General features: G+C 34.0%; 2 protein-coding genes across 5 annotated transcripts; one reads left to right on the top strand and one right to left on the bottom strand.

The window, feature by feature from the left end:
• Positions 1 to 236: 236 nt before the first annotated feature.
• On the bottom strand, positions 237 to 18672 carry LOC138321708 (enhancer of polycomb homolog 1-like). Of its 2 annotated transcripts, none has more exons than XM_069265610.1 (15): positions 18276 to 18670; positions 17020 to 17176; positions 15522 to 15667; positions 14630 to 14725; positions 14023 to 14130; positions 13683 to 13750; positions 13244 to 13324; positions 12294 to 12411; positions 11714 to 11875; positions 11226 to 11312; positions 8612 to 8760; positions 8134 to 8259; positions 6747 to 7288; positions 4316 to 4556; positions 237 to 3872 (listed from the first exon to the last, which is right to left on the bottom strand). In XM_069265610.1, the coding sequence occupies exons 1-15, from the start codon at positions 18426 to 18428 to the stop codon at positions 3788 to 3790; spliced, it is 2319 nt and encodes a 772-aa protein (XP_069121711.1). In that variant the 5' UTR covers positions 18429 to 18670; the 3' UTR covers positions 237 to 3787. The 2 variants fall into 2 exon arrangements, 1 of the variants encoding a protein (XP_069121711.1); XR_011208350.1 differs by lacking the exon at positions 237 to 3872 and adding an exon at positions 6228 to 6345 and having other exon boundaries at positions 4376 to 4556; positions 18276 to 18672.
• Positions 18221 to 21369, top strand: LOC138321710 (serine hydrolase RBBP9-like). 3 transcript variants are annotated; one of them, XM_069265611.1, is made up of 2 exons: positions 18221 to 18352; positions 20700 to 21369. In XM_069265611.1, the coding sequence occupies exon 2, from the start codon at positions 20704 to 20706 to the stop codon at positions 21244 to 21246; it is 543 nt and encodes a 180-aa protein (XP_069121712.1). In that variant the 5' UTR covers positions 18221 to 18352; positions 20700 to 20703; the 3' UTR covers positions 21247 to 21369. The 3 variants fall into 3 exon arrangements, with proteins under 3 accessions (XP_069121712.1, XP_069121713.1, XP_069121714.1); XM_069265612.1 differs by having other exon boundaries at positions 18221 to 18347; XM_069265613.1 differs by lacking the exon at positions 18221 to 18352 and adding an exon at positions 18713 to 18802.
• The last annotated feature ends 317 nt before the right edge of the window (positions 21370 to 21686 follow it).

Genomic DNA, 21686 nt, shown 5'->3' on the forward strand with positions numbered 1-21686 from the left:
GTTGCAATCAATACCTGTCCAAAAGGGCAGATAACTAAATATCCAAATACAGAATACTAGTTGCAGTAATTTGAATATACTTAATGATGATATAAGTGTTTAAGAAATGGATATTTATTGAATCTTCAATTTAATAATAAGCTTGATATCTTTGGTCAAAATTGTAAATTATGGATAAAGGGACTAAACTCCAAATAAAGTGCTACAGATTTCAATGGACAAAACTGAAGGCAGTAAATAGTTTGGAATATTTATTTCCAGTAAGTTTCTCTGTGCGTCGTAAACAACGCTGACAGTATCACAGCTGAACACATTAGAATTGTTTTTAATTATTAATCTTTTGACATACCATGTCAACAATCACACCTTTAACACGCCCTCACACAGTCTCTACATTTTGACATCCAATTTCCCTCGTTCAAACACACCACCCAAGGGATCCCTTGTCCATCAAAAACTCAAAAAGCACTAAATAAACACCATATTTTACATATATCATGCAAATCTAATTTGTTCACGCTGATACTTTCACTCTCTCACTCTTACTCTGCTGCAGGTATATTTATCTTTTGTCCGTCATAATTTTTGTCTTTCCTCCAACAATCACATGATCATAATATATGACTTCTTCTACTTTAGTATTGCCTACTACACAGACCAAGCTGTTCACTCTAATTCCATCTACACAGCCAACTAAAGAACACCTCTCATGTGAATTGCACTAGTGACCAGGTTGCCCTGTACAAGTCCTACAAAGTCTGTCATCACAGACCATTCATCAATAATACTTTTTGTTTTACAACTTTGATGTGCTACTATTCTCCTAGTATATTCTTGTTGAATACAAGTTATACCGACATGATATACTCGACCAGTGTCTCTCATTGGTTGTAATTATTTACTATTATCATTCGGTACTGACAACATCCCCTCCATGCCTGTGCGGAAGGCAGGTATCATTGAATTATACAACAACTTTTAATGAGTTATGGAGAAAACCATGATTACAACAATTTTATATCCACATCACAAATGTCTGACAACAGTAGGATTTACATTCTAAATAGTTGCATTGTTCAAGAAATTCTACCAAAACTTCCTAATTAAAACAAATATTGATTTACAACTTTGCAACTTCAAATTAGTTGTTGATCAGATAACGTTTTACAGAAAGACATCAGAAATAATTATACCAAATCATTTTGATAACTTTTTAACAGTAACATGATTTCTTTAATATTTCATATTCATTAATATCAGAAGAGTATTTGCATTCAAAATTATGTACGAGGTGAAGAGAGGTGCAGTTTTCCCATGAAATATCAGAATGTATCACATTTTAATAAATAAGTTCTAGAAAATTTGGATTTATACCAAACAAGATTACAACAATGCACCTAATTACCCTCCTGCTCACTTCAAGACAGACCTTACACAAGACATATTTTTATATTACTATTGCAAGTCATCTATTTTTATAATCTTTCCACTTTCCGGTTCAGTTTAATAAAACAAATCATATCAGACATTGAACAATTTAATGTTAGAACTATCTCAAAAATGCTAAATGAAAAGATAGCAACATCGTGAAGCTCTTTTGTTGGATTCTTAAGTTAAGAGGTACTGTGCAACTAATAATACCAAAGACCAGGAGAGGTTACAAATAGTTTTCAGATTTAAAAAAAAAAAAAAAAAAAAAACAACAAAAAGTAGCGACAATTCGTGAGAACATGCATACCATATTTGTTTAACCTGTGCAGTGTACCTACATGGCTCCAATTCATTTTCGCAATCAACATATCTTTCACTGGTATCAAAATGAGGTAGAATATCTTGCTGAGTTAGGCAGAGTACTATGTCTCGATGCACCAGTTAACAAATTATCACTAAATATCACTCACCACAAATAGCACAATACAAAGTCAGGAGTTTTTGTCAATTGTCAAGTAAAAGATCTCCGAACCTCTATGTACTCATCATACAGAATAAATAGAAATTTTTATAACTACTTTACAGCAGTTAAACTGGAAGTTTATCAATTTTCAATAATTGCTGTTCTTTAATTTGTTTGAAAGTACATATGTACTTGAACTTTGAATTCAGTTCAACAAAGTATTAATAACAACTTCAATGTGTGTTAATCCTAATTAATGGTTCTTAGACCGATTGCCTTAGCTATGAAACTACAGCAGAAATACATAGCCTCATATGTAACAATGTATTAAATAGTAAATTAGCCTTAAAACTTCAAAAGACTTGAGTAACTGTGTATTTAGGATTCACTGCACTCTGTTTTTCTGTTCAGATTCCATGCAGTTAACATGCATTAGCAGGTTTCTTGGCTAGTACAGAAAAATTGAAAACAAAAATAAGAAAATTTTACACCAATGCAAGATACTACAGTTTCATGCATTCTGATAATTACGACAGTGTGGATAGTATTGTTATACAGGATGCTGAACATAAATATGGAACATATTTCTCACATTGGCAATTTCTTACATATTTTCTGTGAAAATTAAGGCTAGAATAAACTTGGAATGAAATAGATTTGTACCCTTTATTATACAGGCAGAAAAATACTCTAGCGAGTTATTCAAGGACATCAACAGAAAAATGATAGCAAGGGCCAAAAACATAAGATGCATTCCCACTTTCCAGTAACATTCTATATAAAAGAAGGGTTTTTAGATAGGGCCTCCTTTCATTTTTGTTTTTGTTGAAGGCTTCATCTAATATTTTAGACCATTGAGCCTGAATTTAAACATTAATTCTTCACTTTGTGCAAAATAAAACTTTTGGTTGGATTGTTTTTGCTTGATGACTTCTAAAAAAGTATTTGATAGGATGGGAAGGGAAACCCTAAACATTTGTTTTGTGAGGCCTACTTTGTCTTTGCATATTACAGAGTTAGCGCCCTTGGGGGTAGGTATCAATTGTTACGTCATTTTTCTCCGAAAAGTATGACGTTTTGCTCACAAACACATGACGTCACAATCAATACCTACTCGCAAGGGCAGATAACTCTGTAAAATGCAAATACAGAATAAGTCAACATCATCGCTTTAATCCAAAGGGAAGTTAACAAACCACTTCACATGAAAGGAGATGGTCTGTATAGTAACCAATATATCTGTACATGTACCAGTAACAAAATTTTCAATGTTTACAATGTATTTTTCTTTATAAATTGAAACTGTAAACTACAAAGAATGCCTCTGATTTTCCTTTCCTTACCAATGTTTTTTTATACAGAACATCTCTATTCCAGAAATACAAAATTTGATTGAAAAACATCTTAGAAGATACAACAGGTGGGTTGATAAAAACAAATAAAGAAATCAGAAAAGATTCTTTGTATAAGTTGATGTGTTTTCTTTACTAGTTGATACATTTTTTTTGCCAGTTGGGAATGGGATGTAACCTGTTGCAAAAAAATTCAGGGACTTGAGCTTTTTTCGGGAGGACTTTCCAGTGACTTCCTGTTTTGATGAGTTTCATACATCTAACAAAAATTGCAATACAATGTATTTAACTAAAATTGCAATACACTGTAATTTCACACAGGCTGAAATAGACCTATGACATTTTTTTCTTTTCCAAATCAAGCTCTGGAGGTGTAAAACTTGATCTGGATACAACTCCACGAATCCATCTTGGAAGATTTCCTGTGCCATCAGAATGTTGTTGGGTGTGGACAAGGCCAGTGTCTCTGTGTGTAGTGACATGGGCCAGTACAGTTGGTGGGCTGTAAGAGATCACAGTCTATTGACTACGTTCCTCTTCATCAGGTCACGTCCATCGCCATGTCATGTTTTATACTATTCATATTGTTCATACTGTTTAGGTGTCCCACGTCATCATGGTTTTGCCTATGGAACAATAGCATTAGTTATTTGTTAAAACAAACCAAATTTTATATGTTAAATTTCAATCAAAACACTTTCAGATCAAAGTTCACTTGTCATATTATATGGGATACACAATGTTACAGGTGTTTTGTCAGCGATGATCGAAAGTATCTTTTAGCTTGGAAGACATTTCACAAAAATATATACCAATTGCCTGCCCTGACAGCAATATACAGTGAGAGACGCAGATTGCCAATTATTTGATTTATCAATTGCAGATTTGATGAATGTTTATGAATCTGCTTCTCGCACTGTACATTACTGTAAGGAACAACTTCAGTTTTGATGGATTTTTATCAATCTAGACTACAAATGTTACTGCACCTGCCTCCCTATCAATTTATAGGACACAAAAGAACGAAGTGGACAAGAGCATATTAAATACATTATAGCTCAATACTTACTTCATACTATCCAGAGGCGGTGCTTTTGAGAAGTTTTTCAGGAGATTTGAGCCGACGGCAGAGACAGTCTTATTGGATATTGAATTGATTGGAGTAAACGCTGATGATGAGGATGTCAGACTAGACGATAAAGTTTTGGTTGTAGTGAGAGGTGGGAGTGACGAGTTGTTGTTTTTGTTGAGTGGAAAGTTGAGTTGTAGCACTGTGGCTGCAGGTGACGTTGAAAGCCCTGTGATTTTACCTGTAAACAATCAACCACAAGATGCAAAAATTTATTCTCAAATTCTTTGTTTCATTTTGTAAAAATTGGTGTTCTAAAATAGTCGGCTTCTATCCCAAAATTTGGCAGAATTATTATCTATAAACCACAATCTACCTCATATTTTCATATTTTGATTGTTTTCTACCTTTAAAGATGCTCCACCACCGACAGAGCAGAAATGATATTCATCATTTAAACAATAATTGGTGTTTAATCGTGTATATATATGTAAAATTAACACAAAAAATAATATAAAATAATTAACGTCGCCTTTGGTGCATACGCAATCAGTACTTCATTCCATATAGGATATAGTGGCACGGAATTTTTTCGGGATGCAATTAATTATTTTTCATATTCTTAACTTGAAGTAAAATTAGAAGCTCAAACTTTTCAATGGTGGTAATGGTCTAAAGTTATTAACTTTTGTAACTGAAGAAAAATACTTAATCGTCTGCTCCTGTTTTTTAAAAGTGAAAAAATACTATTTGTCAGCGGTGGAGCATCTTTATTAAGATACCAAGTTTTAATAGGCAATTTCTGAGTTTCGAAACATGACAAATAATAAAATATTAATCACCAAACGAAACGAGGCAACAGTGTGTGATATATGGTTTATATATAAAATGTTGTAAAAGAATATTGCCATGTATAATTCATTATTTTGCAAACACAAAAATCTAAACAAGACCATTCAGCACTATTTTTGAGAATGCTTCTCAGAGTGATTTAGTGCTGGATAATTCTATCTTTTATAGAGTAGGGAACAACAGCTCTTACCCTCTACACATAATTTAAGCGTGACTTGCTTAAAGATGCTCCACCGCCGACAAATGGTATTTTTTCACTATCAAAAACTGAAGCAAGACAATTAAGTATTTTCTACAGTTACAAAAGTTACTTACTTTACACCATTACCACCATTCAAAATTTGAGCTTCTAATTTTACTTCAAGTTAAAAATATGAAAAATAATTAATTGCATCCCGAAAAAATTCCGTGGCACTATATCCTATATGGAATGAAGTATTGATTGTGTATGCACCAAAGGCGAAGAAAATTATTTTATATGATTTTTTGTGTTAATTAGGCATAAATAGATACGATTAAACACCAATTATTATTCAAATGATGAATATCATTTATGCTCTGTCGGCGTTGGAACATCTTTAAAGATGCTCCACCGCCGACAGAGTATAAATGATATAATAATTGGTGTTTAATCGTGTATATATATATGTCAAATTAACACAAAAGATAATATAAAATAATTCATTTTGCCTTTGGTGCATGCGCAATCAGTACTTCATTCCATATAGGATATAGTGACACAGAATTTTTTCGAGATGCAATTAATTATTTTTCCTATTTTTAACTTGAAGTAAAATTATATGCTCAAACTTTTCAATTGTGGTAATGGTGTAAAGTAAGTAACTTTTGTAACTGAAGAAAAATACTTAATCGTCTGCTCCTGGTTTTCATAGTGAAAAAATACCATTTTTCAGCGATGGAGCATCTTTAACAGTTCAAGATATCCTTTTGTCATTATTCGTAAGGCTATTACAGAATTATCCATGCGGGAGAAGTGGGAGGCAATTGTATTGATATTTGATAGGTGGAGAGGATAAACCCATTTTCTAGTGTTCCTTACATTGGTTGAGGTCTTGATAAAAGTGCCTCCCGCAACTCCCATGTGGATAAATTTGGAACAGCCCTCGGTCCAGCAATTAGCATGCCATGTGCTAACCAGTTCTTTCAGATGGATATTCCTGAATGAGTATTAATACACTGACCAATTTAAAATTCTGGGCTGCAAACTACATTTTGTTTCCATACAATTTGTATTGTGATATGTGTCTCATGATAACTGTTTTGATAAAATACATTCCCTTTTGAAGATTTCATTTTCTTAACATGTCTGGATTCGTAAGTGAGTGGATATGTTGTTATTTGTGATCAGAATATGTGACATTCCACTCACAAGCCAATTTTTTTTTAAAAATGTATTGCAAGCAACTGACAAAATACAGTAGTGTATTGTAACTATACTGATTATGAGGTATAAGTATTGTATTGTGATCAAGCATCATGATTTGATATGCAACATGAGAGTTGTTGCACCTCTTGTAAGATTGTATAACTAATTAACTGCTTAACACTGTAATCTTACTTTGTGATGATATAGGTCCGTTGGACAAAGTCTTGGTGGTGGGTGTAACGGACACCAATGGTGAAGACAACGTGACTGCCGGTGAAACTGCCGAAATTGCCGCTGTAGGTAAAGTAGTGGCCACTACAGCCACATTTGACGCTGGTTTGATGGCTTTTATTGAGATTGTTGATGAAGCAGATGACGATGATGATGGTAAGGATGAAGACTGTGTACTAGCACCAGGTTTTGTTGCACTTTGAAGTTGAGATGTATTAAGTACGGCGGACACAGCAAATTTTGCACTTTCTGAATCGAGTGTAAACCTTGAGGTGGGTTGAGAAGAAAAGGAATGATCAAGTTCACTACTACAAGAACTGTCCAGAACAAGTGTGTCCTGCTTGCGTAATTGTTCCTCCTGTGCCCGCTGCATTTGCAGTAGCTGCTCGCGATGAGATTGGAAGCTTTCAAGATTAAACTCAGTCTCTTCCTCAGCACTAGTTACATTGGACCCATGTGGCGCCGTCTCATCCAGAGTTGGTGAATGTGGACGAAAATGTGGTCTAGAAAAAAACATTCAACAACTCTTAGCTATTATAGACACACAATGATAATGTAATGCAGACAGATCTTCTATGACCTATGAAATTCTAATAGAAATGTTACTCCATCCATTCAGCATAGATAATGATAACTGATGATAATTGATAACACACTGTTGGCATACAAATATTAAATTATTTTTTTTTCATATCTCAACAAAAACATTTTCCTGGAGCATAATGTTTAATGCCATGATAAAATGATTATGTTATAACAAAAAAAGTAAGTAGACTTATCTCAAATGTATACAATTCAACAAAACTTTCTGATGGCCACTGTATGATAATTAAAGTTTTATTGATGTCATTTTATCATATCCAACCATTTTACAGCAAAGTTTACACAATAATCATAGAGCTTTGTCCACTTAACCATAGAAAACTTAAATTTAACAAGAGCTGTTGGAGAACAGCAAAGCTCGTCTATTCAGAAGAACAGACTCAAAAACCCCCCAAAGGACCCCAAATTGGTTGTATTATCATGTTCAGCATCCATACACATTAGGAAAATAAAATCATAAACATTTATGATGACTTAAGCTTAAACAATTGATGAAACAGAAACTTGCTCAAAAACTTTAACGTGAAATGGGACGCCAACGCTGACACCGACGCCGACGCCGGGGTGACAACATTAGCTCCCCCTATTCTTCGAATAGGCGAGCTAAAAAATAGTTGACTCATTTTATCTCCCCACTCCTGCCTTTGTTCAGTGATTTAAAAAAACAAAAGTTTTTTTTTTCTTTCCCCTTTTTCTTACAGACTAACGATGTTACGACAGACAAAAGACGACCTAAAATACTTACATTTTTCTTTCCCTGATATAGGTAACATAATCCCCTACAATCCCTGAAAATGGCCCGGAGCCCGATGACAAGTCAGTCCGACTTAACTCATCGTCCCAAGGTGTGAAAGCTCTATCTATTAATACCCTGAAAAGGAAACAAACCAATTGTTAACTTCTTCATATTAAGAGAATAATAAAAGCAACGGACAACTTGTATTCTAGCAAACCAAAGACATAATAAAATGCGGAAATAAAATGTCATGTCTTTTATGTCTTTCTTGAAGAAAAAATGTTGCTGTAATTATATTTTGAGATCCCAAAACAACATAGATAAAATCCAATTTACTGTCGATAAGTCCCACCTTCCGGTGATTATGACGTCATCTTTTGATGTGAATTTTTGGACGTCAAACTAATCAGAAGGTTAAATTGTACTTTACTCCCATTGTTTTTAGATCTCGAATACCCCCCCATATTTGTTTGTATTTGGTACTAACCTGCCTCCCCTTCCAACTCTCCGCCGACAAAAGCCTTGAACTCGCGGTGGTCTAGATAGGGACATTAAATTATATCTGTACTTTCTCTCCCCTAGACCTCCCTCCTCAGGACCATGCCATGACCAGTTTCCAAGGCGATTCAAAATAGGCTGCAAATATATCATAACAGTTAAAAATGATTGTTTACACCTATATCAATACAATAACATGTCTCTTATCACTCAAAGCAATTGATAATTTTGTAAACTGTTGATCAAACCTTTGCAATATATATTCTTTTTTGTTTTTAAATTGATTAATTGGAAAATGATAATTTGCATAATTTGCTTGTAAACAATCTCTAGATAAAACAGTTCTAAAGAGATATGGAATTACCACAATATGAAAATGATAAAGTAATTTTAATAGCAGATGAGTTCCTCTTTATTGTTTAGAATATGGCCTTGACTAGTGATCATCATATCTTTAATAAATATCCAATAATCAAATCAGCTGAATGTACGGTTTATTCGCAAATACAAAATTTGTGATCGAGGGTTCTTACTGACATAGGTTTCTTCATAAGTTTTATATAAATTTTTGAAAACATTTGAAGAAACAAGAGATCCCAGAGGGATCTTGGCGCCCACCAAAGAAATGATCTATGTCTGACAACAGAAAGAGGGATCTTTTCCCTGCTTTTCAAACTTTTACTACATACTATATATGAACCTTGAGAAAGATCCTTTCAGTACTTTCTGAGATATGTAACAGTAACAAACTTCAATTATCAAAATTCAAGATGGCTACCTGTTGATCATCTTGCTGACCGATCTGTCCCAAAATGCAATATGCACAACTAGGGTCATAGGGGAACCTACATATGAAATTTGAGAAAGATTCCTTCAGTACTTTCTGGGAAATAGTGTTAACAAACTTTAACTATCAAAATCCAAGATGGCCGCCGGTCGGCTATCTTGTTGACCGATCACTCCCAAAATGCAATATACACAACTAGGGTTCAAGGGGAACATGCATATGAAATTTGAGAGAGATCCCTTCAGTACTTTCTGAGAAATAGCGGTAACAAACTTTAACTATCAAAATCCAAGATGGCCGTCAGTCGGTCGGCCATCTTGTTGACTGATTGGTCCCAAAATGCAATATGCACAACTAGGGCCCTAGGGGAACCTATATATGAAATTTGAGAAAGATCCCTTCAGTACTTTCTGGGAAATAGCGGTAACAAACTTTAACTATCAAAATCCAAGATGGCCGCCGGTCGGCCATCATTGTTGACCGATTGGTCCCAAAATGCAATATGCACAACTAGGGCCCTAGGGAAACCTACATATGATATTTGAGAAAGATCCCTTAAGTACTTTCTGAGAAATAGCGGTAACAAACTTTAACTATCAAAATCCAAGATGGCCGTCAGTCAGTCAGCCATCTTGTTGACTGATTGGTCCCAAAATCCAATATGCACAACTAGGGCCCTAGGAGAACCAACATATGAAATTTGAGAAAGATCCCTTCAAAACTTTCTGAGAAATAGCGGTAACAAACTTTAACTATCAAAATCCAAGATGGCCGCCAGTCGGCCATCTTGTTGACCGATTGGTCCCAAAATGCAATATGCACAACTAGGGCCCTAGGAGAACCAACATATGAAATTTGAGAAAGATCCCTTCAAAACTTTCTGAGAAATAGCGGTAACAAACTTTAACTATCAAAATCCAAGATGGCCGCCAGTCGGCCATCTTGTTGACCGATTGGTCCCAAAATGCAATATGCACAACTAGGGCCCTAGGGAAACCTACATGTGAAATTTGAGACAGATCCCTTAAGTACTTTCTGAGAAATAGCGGTAACAAACTTTAACTATCAAAATCCAAGATGGCCGCCAGTCGGCCATCTTGATGACCGATTGGTCCCAAAATGCAATATGTACAACTAGGGCCCTAGGGGAACCTACATGTGAAATTTGAGAAAGATCCCTTCAAAACTTTCTGAGAAATAGCGGTAACAAACTTTAACTATCAAAATCCAAGATGGCCGCCAGTCGGCCATCTTGTTGACCGATTGGTCCCAAAATGCAATATGCACAACTAGGGCCCTAGGGGAACCTACATGTGAAATTTGAGAAAGATCCCTTCTGTACTTTCTGAGAAATAGCGGTAACAAGAATTGTTAACGGACGGACGGACGGACGGAAGGACGGACGGACGGAAGGACGGACGGACGGACGAAAGGCGATTTGAATAGCCCACCATCTGATGACATTTGATGTAATAATTGGGCTCTCTCAAGACATAACGCAAAAAGTGGTTTACAGAAGTGAATTCCTTCAAATTGACATCCTTAATAATACATATGAATACAAATTTCTTTTAAAATAAACAGACCTTAGATACACCAAGAAATGACCACAAAATTACCACCCAATGAATCTTTTCTTTTCTCATTTGTCTCTGGAATAACAAGTCAATCATGAAATTGAACTCCATGGAATTTATGAAATATTCATAATCTTAAATGTAAATGTATATACCTATCCTGTTGGCAATTCCACAAGCGTTTTCGCAGGTTACAGAATCTATAAACATATCTATAATTCCCTGCTAAAAACACTTACTGCAAAGTAATTGCAATTTTTCCTTCTCTTGAAAGCGAATGGACCGTCTGGATCATTTTCATCTTCATGGTCTGATGGAGACATGCCCTGGAAAACAATCATATGTCAACAAAATTAGTGAACCATGGCTATTCATGTCATTAATGGCTTTCATTGTGAATTTCATCAATTTTCTTATTTTGTTTTACCAAATTCATCCACTTTTGATAGAAACTCGGGTCTAGAACAAACTGTGATGCCAAATTGTGACTGGTAATAAGAATTTTTTCGAGATCAACATTCGCATCTCATCAGAAATATAGTTAATTTGAACATCCCATGGGATTCACGATCTAATTCTTTCAGAATGACAAATGACTAATTCTCATTATTAATATTTAATAAATTTTGGGTTTAGTAAAATATCAAAAGTTGAAAAATCATAACCTGCTTAACCTAATTTGCATTGACACTAAATGAATGGCTATACAATAGATGATGAACCATACCGGAGAAAGACCCTCGTCTTCCGAGCTGTACACATCTGTATGAAGCACATCAATGTCTGAGAAGTGACGGGTCTGTTGGACGGTTGTATTCTCACGATGCTGAAGCACTGGTTTGTGTTTCCTTTTCCTATATTCACGCTTCTTTCTCACGACAACCTCCTCCTGTAAAAGTTGATAATGGCAATGAAGGGTCAAATATAAACTTTTAATCCAGACTTCAGAGGGGATGTATGGCTTATGTTGTAACATTAACCAACCACACTCAGACAAATCAGAAATCTCCAAAATGTAAAATCTTTTTCATTTAATCTGATGGTTTCAGGTTAAAATGATTAGTATGAATATATAATGCTAGTCAAACAGGTTATGGCCTATATATAATATTGTATAACATAAATTATCCGTAGATACTTTCTTTTTAGGTTTGGAGCATTTCTACATGACAAATATTTCATTTGAAGTTATTGTTCATGCTTTTTTATCCCCTATAAAAACATTCTAAGGGACACTTTTTGTTGGTACATTTTACCACTATCTGTTCAAACAAAGAAAGTTTTTCAACAGGTGGATGCCAACTTACTGTTTGTCCCCATCCTGAAGAGCCATAAGCGTACTGTGGGATGAATGTAGAAGGCATCTTGTGACGAAGAGCCTCAGCCTCCTGTAACATGGTGCCACTGAAATCCTCTATCTGATACCTGTAAAAACAGTACATCAAACATTGCACAAATTTATACGATCTTATCCTCAAATCTTATTAAAATCATACCAAAATACAATCTTGATTGAATTGATTGTATTTCCAGTTTAACAAATTTCAGAACTAACATAGTACAAGAACCTAACCAGAAGACTGACATACGTCACAAAGACACATTTAGCTATCCACTTAAATAACATAGTAACACTTATTCCAGGTTTCTTCAGGGTTTATTCTGTGAAGTATACATCCCACAAAAGGACTCCGATTACAATTTATCACCTAATCCGCCTGATATCCAGTGATTTCACCCATGTAATATTTTTGCGTATGTCACTTGTGTAATATGACTTGGAGCGATTCTCATTGGCTGGAAATTCATTGTGACGTCTGACAGAAACAATAAATGACGTCAGGAAAAACGACATGATGTCATGATTATGAGGATGGCGGGACAAAATGGCGGCCTCTGCTGGATTTTCGGAATACATTTTGACGTAAATTCTTTGTGATGTATGTATTTGTAGTTATGTGATATTTGTGTTTCTTTCATATGAGATTTTATTAAACTTGTCTGGAAGTTTTAATTTTTGGCTCGTTTCATAAAATCTTATATGAAATAATCACTCATGTAAGATCCTATATATATTCTAACTATGGATAAAATACTTTTCTATTACCCGAGAGAAATTAGCTCTATAGGCAGAAATACTTGAATGTGATTATTTTACTTTGTTTTTACATAATGTACTTTGTTTGATGCAGAAACAATGTAAAGATTCAAACCACCCAACGTACACTTGGAAATCCCAAATAAGCACTATACTTACCGTTTTTCTAATACTTCTATTGTGAGCTGTAACATTTCCTTTTTCGTCTTTTCTCGTCGCTTTATTAATTCTAATATTGTTCTACAAGATAAAAGACAAATTAATTGAAATATTTTCTTTCTGGAAAACTGAAAGCAATTTTGTAAAGATTATTGTAATGCACACAACTAAAGATCAGAGAAGACAACGTCAAGCTTCAGAATTTTATAATGTTTTTCTTTTTTTGCAATTTTTTTTTTTTTTTTTTGTAACTTCTTTCTTTTTTTACTTGTTATAAAATCACTAAAACATGTTTTGTATTTTTTTTATTGGACAACAAACCACAACAAATAGCAGAAAATTGGCATAGAATAAATGAAATTTAAAGGCAACTTAGTTCTAGCTAGGTTTTTATTCTGTTTAATATTTCTTATGAAAAAAAAAATTTAATGGTACTTACACAGCTCTATTCAGATCTCTACGCAACTTCAACATTTTTTCATACGAGTATTCGTCATTCTTCCTATTCTGTATCAGAAAAAAAATTAACATTAAGTTTTCATTGATAACTTCTTTAAAGACTTCACACCAAATTAAAAAACATTTCAAATATTTTTTACCTTCATATAACATTCTTCAAATAACTATACTATGAAAGTTATTTAAGTATGACTGACCACTTTTTTTTTTAAATAGTCATTTATTATATTTCATTTTTCTTTCTGTCAATTTCCTAAAGCAAATACTTCACAAATCTGAGTATCGGAGTTTTCCTGATTTTGTTAACTCTCAATGATTACCTTTCGTGTTTGCATTTTTTCTGTTCTTCGTCGGAAAGCAACATATGGATTATTAGTTGTTGAACCATCTCTCTTTTCTGTTTTGACTTGTAGAATCAAGGGATGTTCCTGAAAGAAATTCAAAAACATTACTGTTTTGCTTCGTACATTTCTGATATTTCTGTCAACACAATTTTCATCAAAGTAACCCATTGCCAATCTGTGGGGATAATATCTCGTAACAAGTTATCTTAATGGTGCTCTTTGTAGAAGCTAGTGGCTCCCCTACAGATAAACATACAGACGACTTAATAATTTGATAATTAGGTTAGCCATAATCAGGATGGTTCTTTAATTTTGAAGGTGAATAGGAATACATGAAGAGGGTCTCAGAATTTTGGCGAGTCCCACAGCAAAATCTTGAGTTCAGGACTTCTCTTCAGGTGAGTCCTGTAAATTACTGAGACTGTGCACCTTTGGTCTTAAATCCAAGGTTGTATAGACCAATTGAGCTATAAACATATTATTTTCTGATTGAAATTCCTTGACATAATTTTTCCTCAACTACTAATTAATGTTAATGTTAAATCATTTTATCAGTATTTGTCATAATAGATTATATTCCTACCAGGCGTAATCGCTTGTTTAGCCAGTAGTCGTAGGCGGCAATAATCAGATCATCATCTTCCTTCAACAGTAACTTAGCCTCTTGTAACGTCACAACCTGGAAAACAAGACATCATCAGGATACAGTCCATTTCACTTCTTCTTCCTGATGTTTTTACATTAAATTTCCATACAGTTTTTAAGCTAAGCTTAACAAATGAGAGGCAATCACATGCCAATGGAAAAGCACATTATCTAGGAAAATATTTCCATAAATAATAAAGATAGGATAGCTAATTCCTACTACAGACCCTGAACACTACATTTTTGTACTACAATTTAACTTCTGTATTCCATACATTTGCCACTCTGTCGACAGGTTCAGTTAAACACTTGCCTAATGGTAAGAAATAGGACAAGTGATTTGTATGTGTAATATACACCACTCAATTTTTCACGGTTTGTTTTATACCACTAATAAAGAATCTTAAACATCCCATTCATCCCTGCAGACACATTTAGTCTCAAACAAAATCAAAGACTTATTTCTGACTAAATTAGTTCATTATGAAATTTCAGGGGATATTGTATTAACTATCAATATTGAGTAAGGGTTTAGGGTTTAATTTTTTTTTTTTTTTTTTTTTATCTTTTTATTTTCAAAACAATGTTTTAACAAAGACTACATTTGCCACATAAACATGCACAGTACTCCAACTTCCTTCCATTCTGGCATTTTCCTCTCATGCACTAGAAGTTACGTTTTTTTTTTATATATTATTTATGAAAAGGGGTAGGGAAAGGAAAAGTTAATTTATTTTCAGATTCAAAATTTTGCTGCTCCACAGCTGTATAGTGACAATTATCTATTGTTTTTGTTGTTGTTGTTGTATGTAAAATCCTTCCAATCCTACCTGCTGTCCACTTCCTTTCTCCAAACGGTCCATCATTTCCTCAAACTTGAGTGGTGTTATCTCCATCTTTTTAGCCTGTTCATTAACCCAAACTTCGTCTTCACTGTCCATGTCATAGTCTGGGATTTCCTGTTCCATGCCAAAAGCTAAACACAAAAGCAAATAACCAAATCAAAGTCTGTTTTAAATCATGTTTAGAGTTACAGTAAGTTAGAAATACAAAAACTTCATTAAATGTGCCAAGTTCTTGCTTCAGTTTACCAATATTTGTGAATTCAATGTGAAATGCCTGCAACAAATATTATATCAATACCTCCCAAAAAATCTTGGTATGAAATGAGAACATGACACAATGTGCCAGGATGGGACGTGGCACGACAAGATAGGACAGACTGGTAACATCAATATCTCCATTTAATGACGACGCCATTAACAAAGAGAGGACAAAATCCTTGTTTTAATTATCACATTTAATAGTATACTGCAGAAACTGTGTCAGAAATCTTAATCAATAATTCGGCATGCTGTTAATGTCACCAGCAGATACCATGTTGTTGACTAGTGCAATGCTATTAGGCATAGTTCCTTTTATTGATTTTAAGTTGTATTAAATACACAGAAACTGCCAGAATATGTGGCTGCCTCATATGCGTTCTAATCCATTATACACTGCACTGATAATTACGATTGTGACAAGAGAATAATGTTCCTTTCAGATTAATACACTGATGTGTTAAAACATATTCAAACAAAAGCTTTTCTTGCGTTGGGTTGAGGTCTTCAAACCCTTTAAAAATGCACATTACCAATATCAATCTGAATTGATCAACTTATATGATTTTTCATGGTCATAAATCACATGTCTCACAGTGCAAAATCAATGTATTTAAAGATTTTTTTGTTTACTCCAATCAATATATTATATTTATTCGATAACAGAAACTTGGGACACTTATTAATAACTGTTGAGGCATTGAATCAATTTATTTTTAAGACATAAATTTTATCAGATACTTGATCATTTGTTATTGAGCTTAATATTTGTAAATTACTGCAATTAGTTTTAATTTGATGCATCCATCAAAAGAAATAAGTCAATTGGAAATTTTCTTTGTTCTCACCATTTCACAATATCCAGTAAAAAGTTGTAGAAACTTGTTTATCCTCTTAATTAACTGCACATTTCACAATGGAAAAATCAAGATTATTTTATTAGAAGTAAATTATCATTTTTTGAAAAACTATTTAGCCTAAGTGTCTTGAAATTTCACAAACTCTTGAGAAAAAAGTCACTTGTGGCACTATTGTACTTTTTGCGAAGGAAGCAAAAGCTAAATAAATTAATTTGTGCCACTTTTGTTGTTAATTAGACATAAATGTACACGATTAAACACAGATTATTGTTAAAAGGACGAGTATCCTTTATGCTCTGTCGGCAATGGAGCATCTTGAAACCTCATAACTAAGTAGCCAGCCATTGTTTCACATCATTCATTACCTTGAATGTGAATGAACTGTTTTGTCTGCTTGAACTCGTCACTGTAGAGTTTTCCATAGCGATCAGCAATGTCATCACTCTCAGGAATGGGGATAACCAAAGCCTCTGATGTCCCATAGACCTGCTGTGCAGACAGAGCCCTCTGGAGATGGTGTTCCTAAAAACAGCCAACAGGTATTCTATACACAACAATTGATCCATCTCAATTAACTTTTACAAAGAAAGCGATTCAGGAATAGTGTTCCCCATCACTAATGACGAACGGAAATAAGTGCGAAAACTACTTTGGACACCATGCATGGCATGGTCGAAACAGAAAGATGATAAATACCACATCAAGTGGTACCTTAGAAGCAAACTTACTTGCTGAATTTCAGCATAAAATAAACTCCTAATTGGAGATTGTGTTTGTTGTCTTTAAAAAGTGTAGAATACTTGTCTAGAAACCTTCCTCCAACCTTTGTTTTAATTTGCACTGCCAATATAAAGTTCAACAGCAAGGTTTTAAAATAAGAATTTCCCACAACTTTTTCAGGGTTTATTTGATGCTAAATTGTCTCAACATTCCAAATGTGAATGATTAAACATATAGTATAATTGGAGGCTTAATATAATTGACTATAATTTAAGTATCCTTGACATAGACAAAAGTGAAAGTGAAAAAACTACTCCACTATTTTTTTTAGCAGAAAACAATCAACAATTATGTAGAACTAGCTGTCCAAGATTTATTGACTGGGCTTTACCCTGGTTTTAGTGTCAGTACTATGGGAAGTCGAATTTAGTCTTGCTAATATATTGATAATTTAGGTTCCATACATAGAAAAATATTGATATAACTTGGGCTAGAAATAAGAAGGATTAAAACAATTTTTGTAAAATAAGCAGTATTTTAATATAAGTTTAAATATGGAATTGCAAATGTAGTACTTATGACACTATGTCATTGTTCACAATTTATAGGATACACATAAGTAAACAAACTACATTGTGTATTCCATGTGTTCAAAATGGCGGCCATATGCAATCAGTCACGTGACCATGACACTATCGTGAGCTGCAAAACCATGCTCCAGAAACGTTGCCAGTCATTTCGAATGATTAATGTCATTCATATTTTGCAATTCTAAGACACCGTTAGAATATATATGATGCATATCCACAAGAAATAGAAATAAAAATAAAATGGCGAATATCGCGCCAATCCAATATGGCGGCCAATCAGTGATCGAGAAAGCTTCAATAAGGAAGCGTACCGTTTCTTCCTCTTTCTCCATTCCAGTGGGCATCTGAGGCACCGATCTGTTGATCGTTGCAAAATCTGGAAGGTCAGGTATTTCATCCGCCTTGAAAATAGCCATTGCCTTCGTGGCGTCCAGCGCCCGGGCTCGAAACGATACCTTACTCATCGTTCCTGACCTCAAATATGCTAATGAGCCTGTCCACGTAGCTGGCCTTGTATTATCAAGGCAAATTCACAATATTATAAAGTTTTTTGTGGAATTAACCACTAGAGTTCACAACCGACACCTGGTTGAGCCTTACTGCCATGCTCACATAGTCGTCCGAGGCTCACGAATCCCGCTGTAATGTTACATTTTTGAAATGTTTCACAAAATCCATCATGGCGGCCATTCGTGCCCATCAATGCTATCCCAGAGTTCTAGTCTATTTTGCGCGCGCACTTGTTTTCAATGAAAATAACAATACCACGTGTATGTGTTTGGCCCGTGAGAACTTGTGGAAATTCTATCTTTTCATGACGTTGTCATTTGATTTAAATGTAAATATATGTTTAAACATGTATTTACACTATATGTATATCATCTGTTTTAACGAATTTCAAGGAAATATTTGATAAAATTGACCATATCAGTGTTACGCTACGTAGGGGGCGTGGCCATGTGTTTACTACTAATAAGTTTACTTTACGCGATGACATACATCCTTTGTTCATGCGTGCACATGTATGTTTTTCATAGTTCACATTTGTGTATCGATTTATTTATGTTGTTTTGTAGTGTTATTTTTGAGCACATACTTAAAACATGTGAGCGCATTACTGTCACATTCAAAGATTTTGATTTATTTTTACTTGCTTGCTAAATATCTATAAATATGTAGCTACCATAAACTCTTTAAATCCTTTTACTTGATTATCTATGAGAATGATAATTATTCAGTCATTTCACCTTGAACTTTTCACTTTATTTAAGCATACCTTATATTAGACATTACTTTATATCAGCTACACTATCCCAAGGAAAAAAAACCCAAATAAAAACATTAAAAAACCAAAAAATGCATACTGGTATCAAATAAAATAAAAAATTCAATGTTTTTATGTCCCTAGGAATGAATCTTATAAGTCATATAAGTTTTAAAGCTTGAATCTAGCTGATTTATTTTTTAAAGCAACACTAGAAATCTTTTGGTTTAAGTGTTATATTCTTAATTAAATTTACTATAACTGTTGATTAATGATTTTTTTAAACTTAAAATCAAACACATGCATTATTTACAAATTTAAGTTTGTGGAAATTCAATATTTGTTTTATATGTATCAGTATAAATATCTACTGCTTCATAAAAAAGTGACAGTTTCTCTGGTACAGATCAAAATTTATTACATTTGTTCTTTTTTGTTTTAATATATACATAATCATGAAAATTATAAATACAATGGAATCATATTACTGTAAGAGGAGCAGACAGAAATACACAATCAAACTGAGGTTCCAACCCATAATTTAGTACTTACCATGCTGAAAGTCAACTATATACTGTACAATATAGTCTATAAATAGTGGATCTTATTGATGAATTTCAGCATCTATGGTGCAACCATGCATGACCTCCAAACACTAGCTGGATAGCAATTGATCTATACCTGGTCAGCAACCTGACCAACCTGGTCTAGAAACGTTACACAATAAATAATGAATTATATTTTAATTGATTTTTGGATATAGATAATTCAAACTTTCAAGACACTCTTAATGTCCATATTGACCATGCACAAAATGTTTTTTATTATTGTACAGAGAATTGGAATTTAACATTTTCAAAATTAAAGCACACTGGGAAAGATTATCAAAGGAATTTAAAGGTCTTTTTGATTTTTAATTGCAAGCTGGAGTATTGACCATGCTAGAACAATTATCATCAAAGCAAAATTTGACTATGGTGTGCTGATCTTAATATCAAATTTTCATTATCAATATATATATTACACTTGCAAATCCTTTCTTTTTATTCTACTATAGAACTGTTTAGTGAGGCACAGTGATGGGCATGTAAAATCATGAAGGTTCATGGTCAAGAGGATTGGAATCTTACACTCACAGATTTATTACAACTTTCTGAGCCTTGCACTGTACATGTTATTGTAATTTTGAACAAGATAATTTTCTTGTGCTGTAAATAAATATGAGTATGCTATAGCAGTGCTAAAGTTGTTATGTTTATTAAAGATACAATTAACAGTCTGAATGGCAGCTCCAACAGTTGTATAGCTTTTAGTAACAATTTAGCCAATGGAACTTCCATGAATGTGATGCATGTATTAAGGTTCTATGTTGCAATGATTTATGTTTTGCTATAAGTCTTCATTAATTGCCATCAGAAAACGCTAAAAAGAAACATACAATTTAGCAAAAATATATAATTATATTTTGTAGGTAAATGACGAAGGTAGCCATAATTCCTGGTAATGGAGCTGGTGATGTCTTCAGAGCTAACTGGTATGGCTGGGCACACGAGAAAATCAACAGCCTACCTGATGTGTCCGCTGACCTCCGCAACATGCCCAATCCCATAACTGCTCGCGAGGAAATATGGATCCCATTCATGCGTGACACAATGTCATGTGATGAACAGACAATTATCATTGGTCACAGCTCTGGTGCTGAAGCTGCAATGAGATTTGCCGAAAAATACAAGGTCAAGGGTATCATACTTGTCTCAGCCTGTGTCACCGACCTTGGGGACGAAAATGAGCGGGAGAGTGGATACTATAACCGGCCTTGGGAATGGGAGAAGATCAAGGCAAATACTGATTTTATAGTTCAGTTTGGTTCAACAGATGATCCATTTATCCCGTGGGAGGAACATCAACAGGTTGTAAACGGTCTCCAGCCGGAGCTTCACAAATTCTCAGACAGGGGTCACTTTATGAATTCAGCTTTTCCTGAACTGATTAATGTTGTTAAGTCAAAATTGTCTTAAAGAAAAAAATCAATACTGAAAGGTTGATATATCATAATAACTATGTACTTGTATTACGTGACTGTAAGTTTTCATGTAATTGACTGTGCTAAGTACAATAAAGCAGGAAATCACTATTTCAAAGGCTGATTTTTTTTCTTGTGATACCAATTTACATATACCGTATTGGACCCAATAAGTATCCCCTCCCCTTTTTAGGCTTCAATTTCACTTAATGCCAACTTTGTAGGTTTTCTTACAATCTGATTAAAACCATATATTGATTCTCACGCCGTTCCGGTAAACCTCCTCTCTTTTGAATCAGAGAGGTTTTCTGGACTGACGTGAAATCAAGATATGATTTTAATCAGACTGGTTTTCTTTCAGATTTCTTTTGCAAATTGATTTATGGCTTACTTTGTAGATCATTTTATGAAAGGCAAGCCCAAACTTTCTATTAC

The sequence above is a fragment of the Argopecten irradians genome, chromosome 4 (assembly GCF_041381155.1).
Source record: "Argopecten irradians isolate NY chromosome 4, Ai_NY, whole genome shotgun sequence".
Taxonomy (NCBI): domain Eukaryota; kingdom Metazoa; phylum Mollusca; class Bivalvia; order Pectinida; family Pectinidae; genus Argopecten; species Argopecten irradians.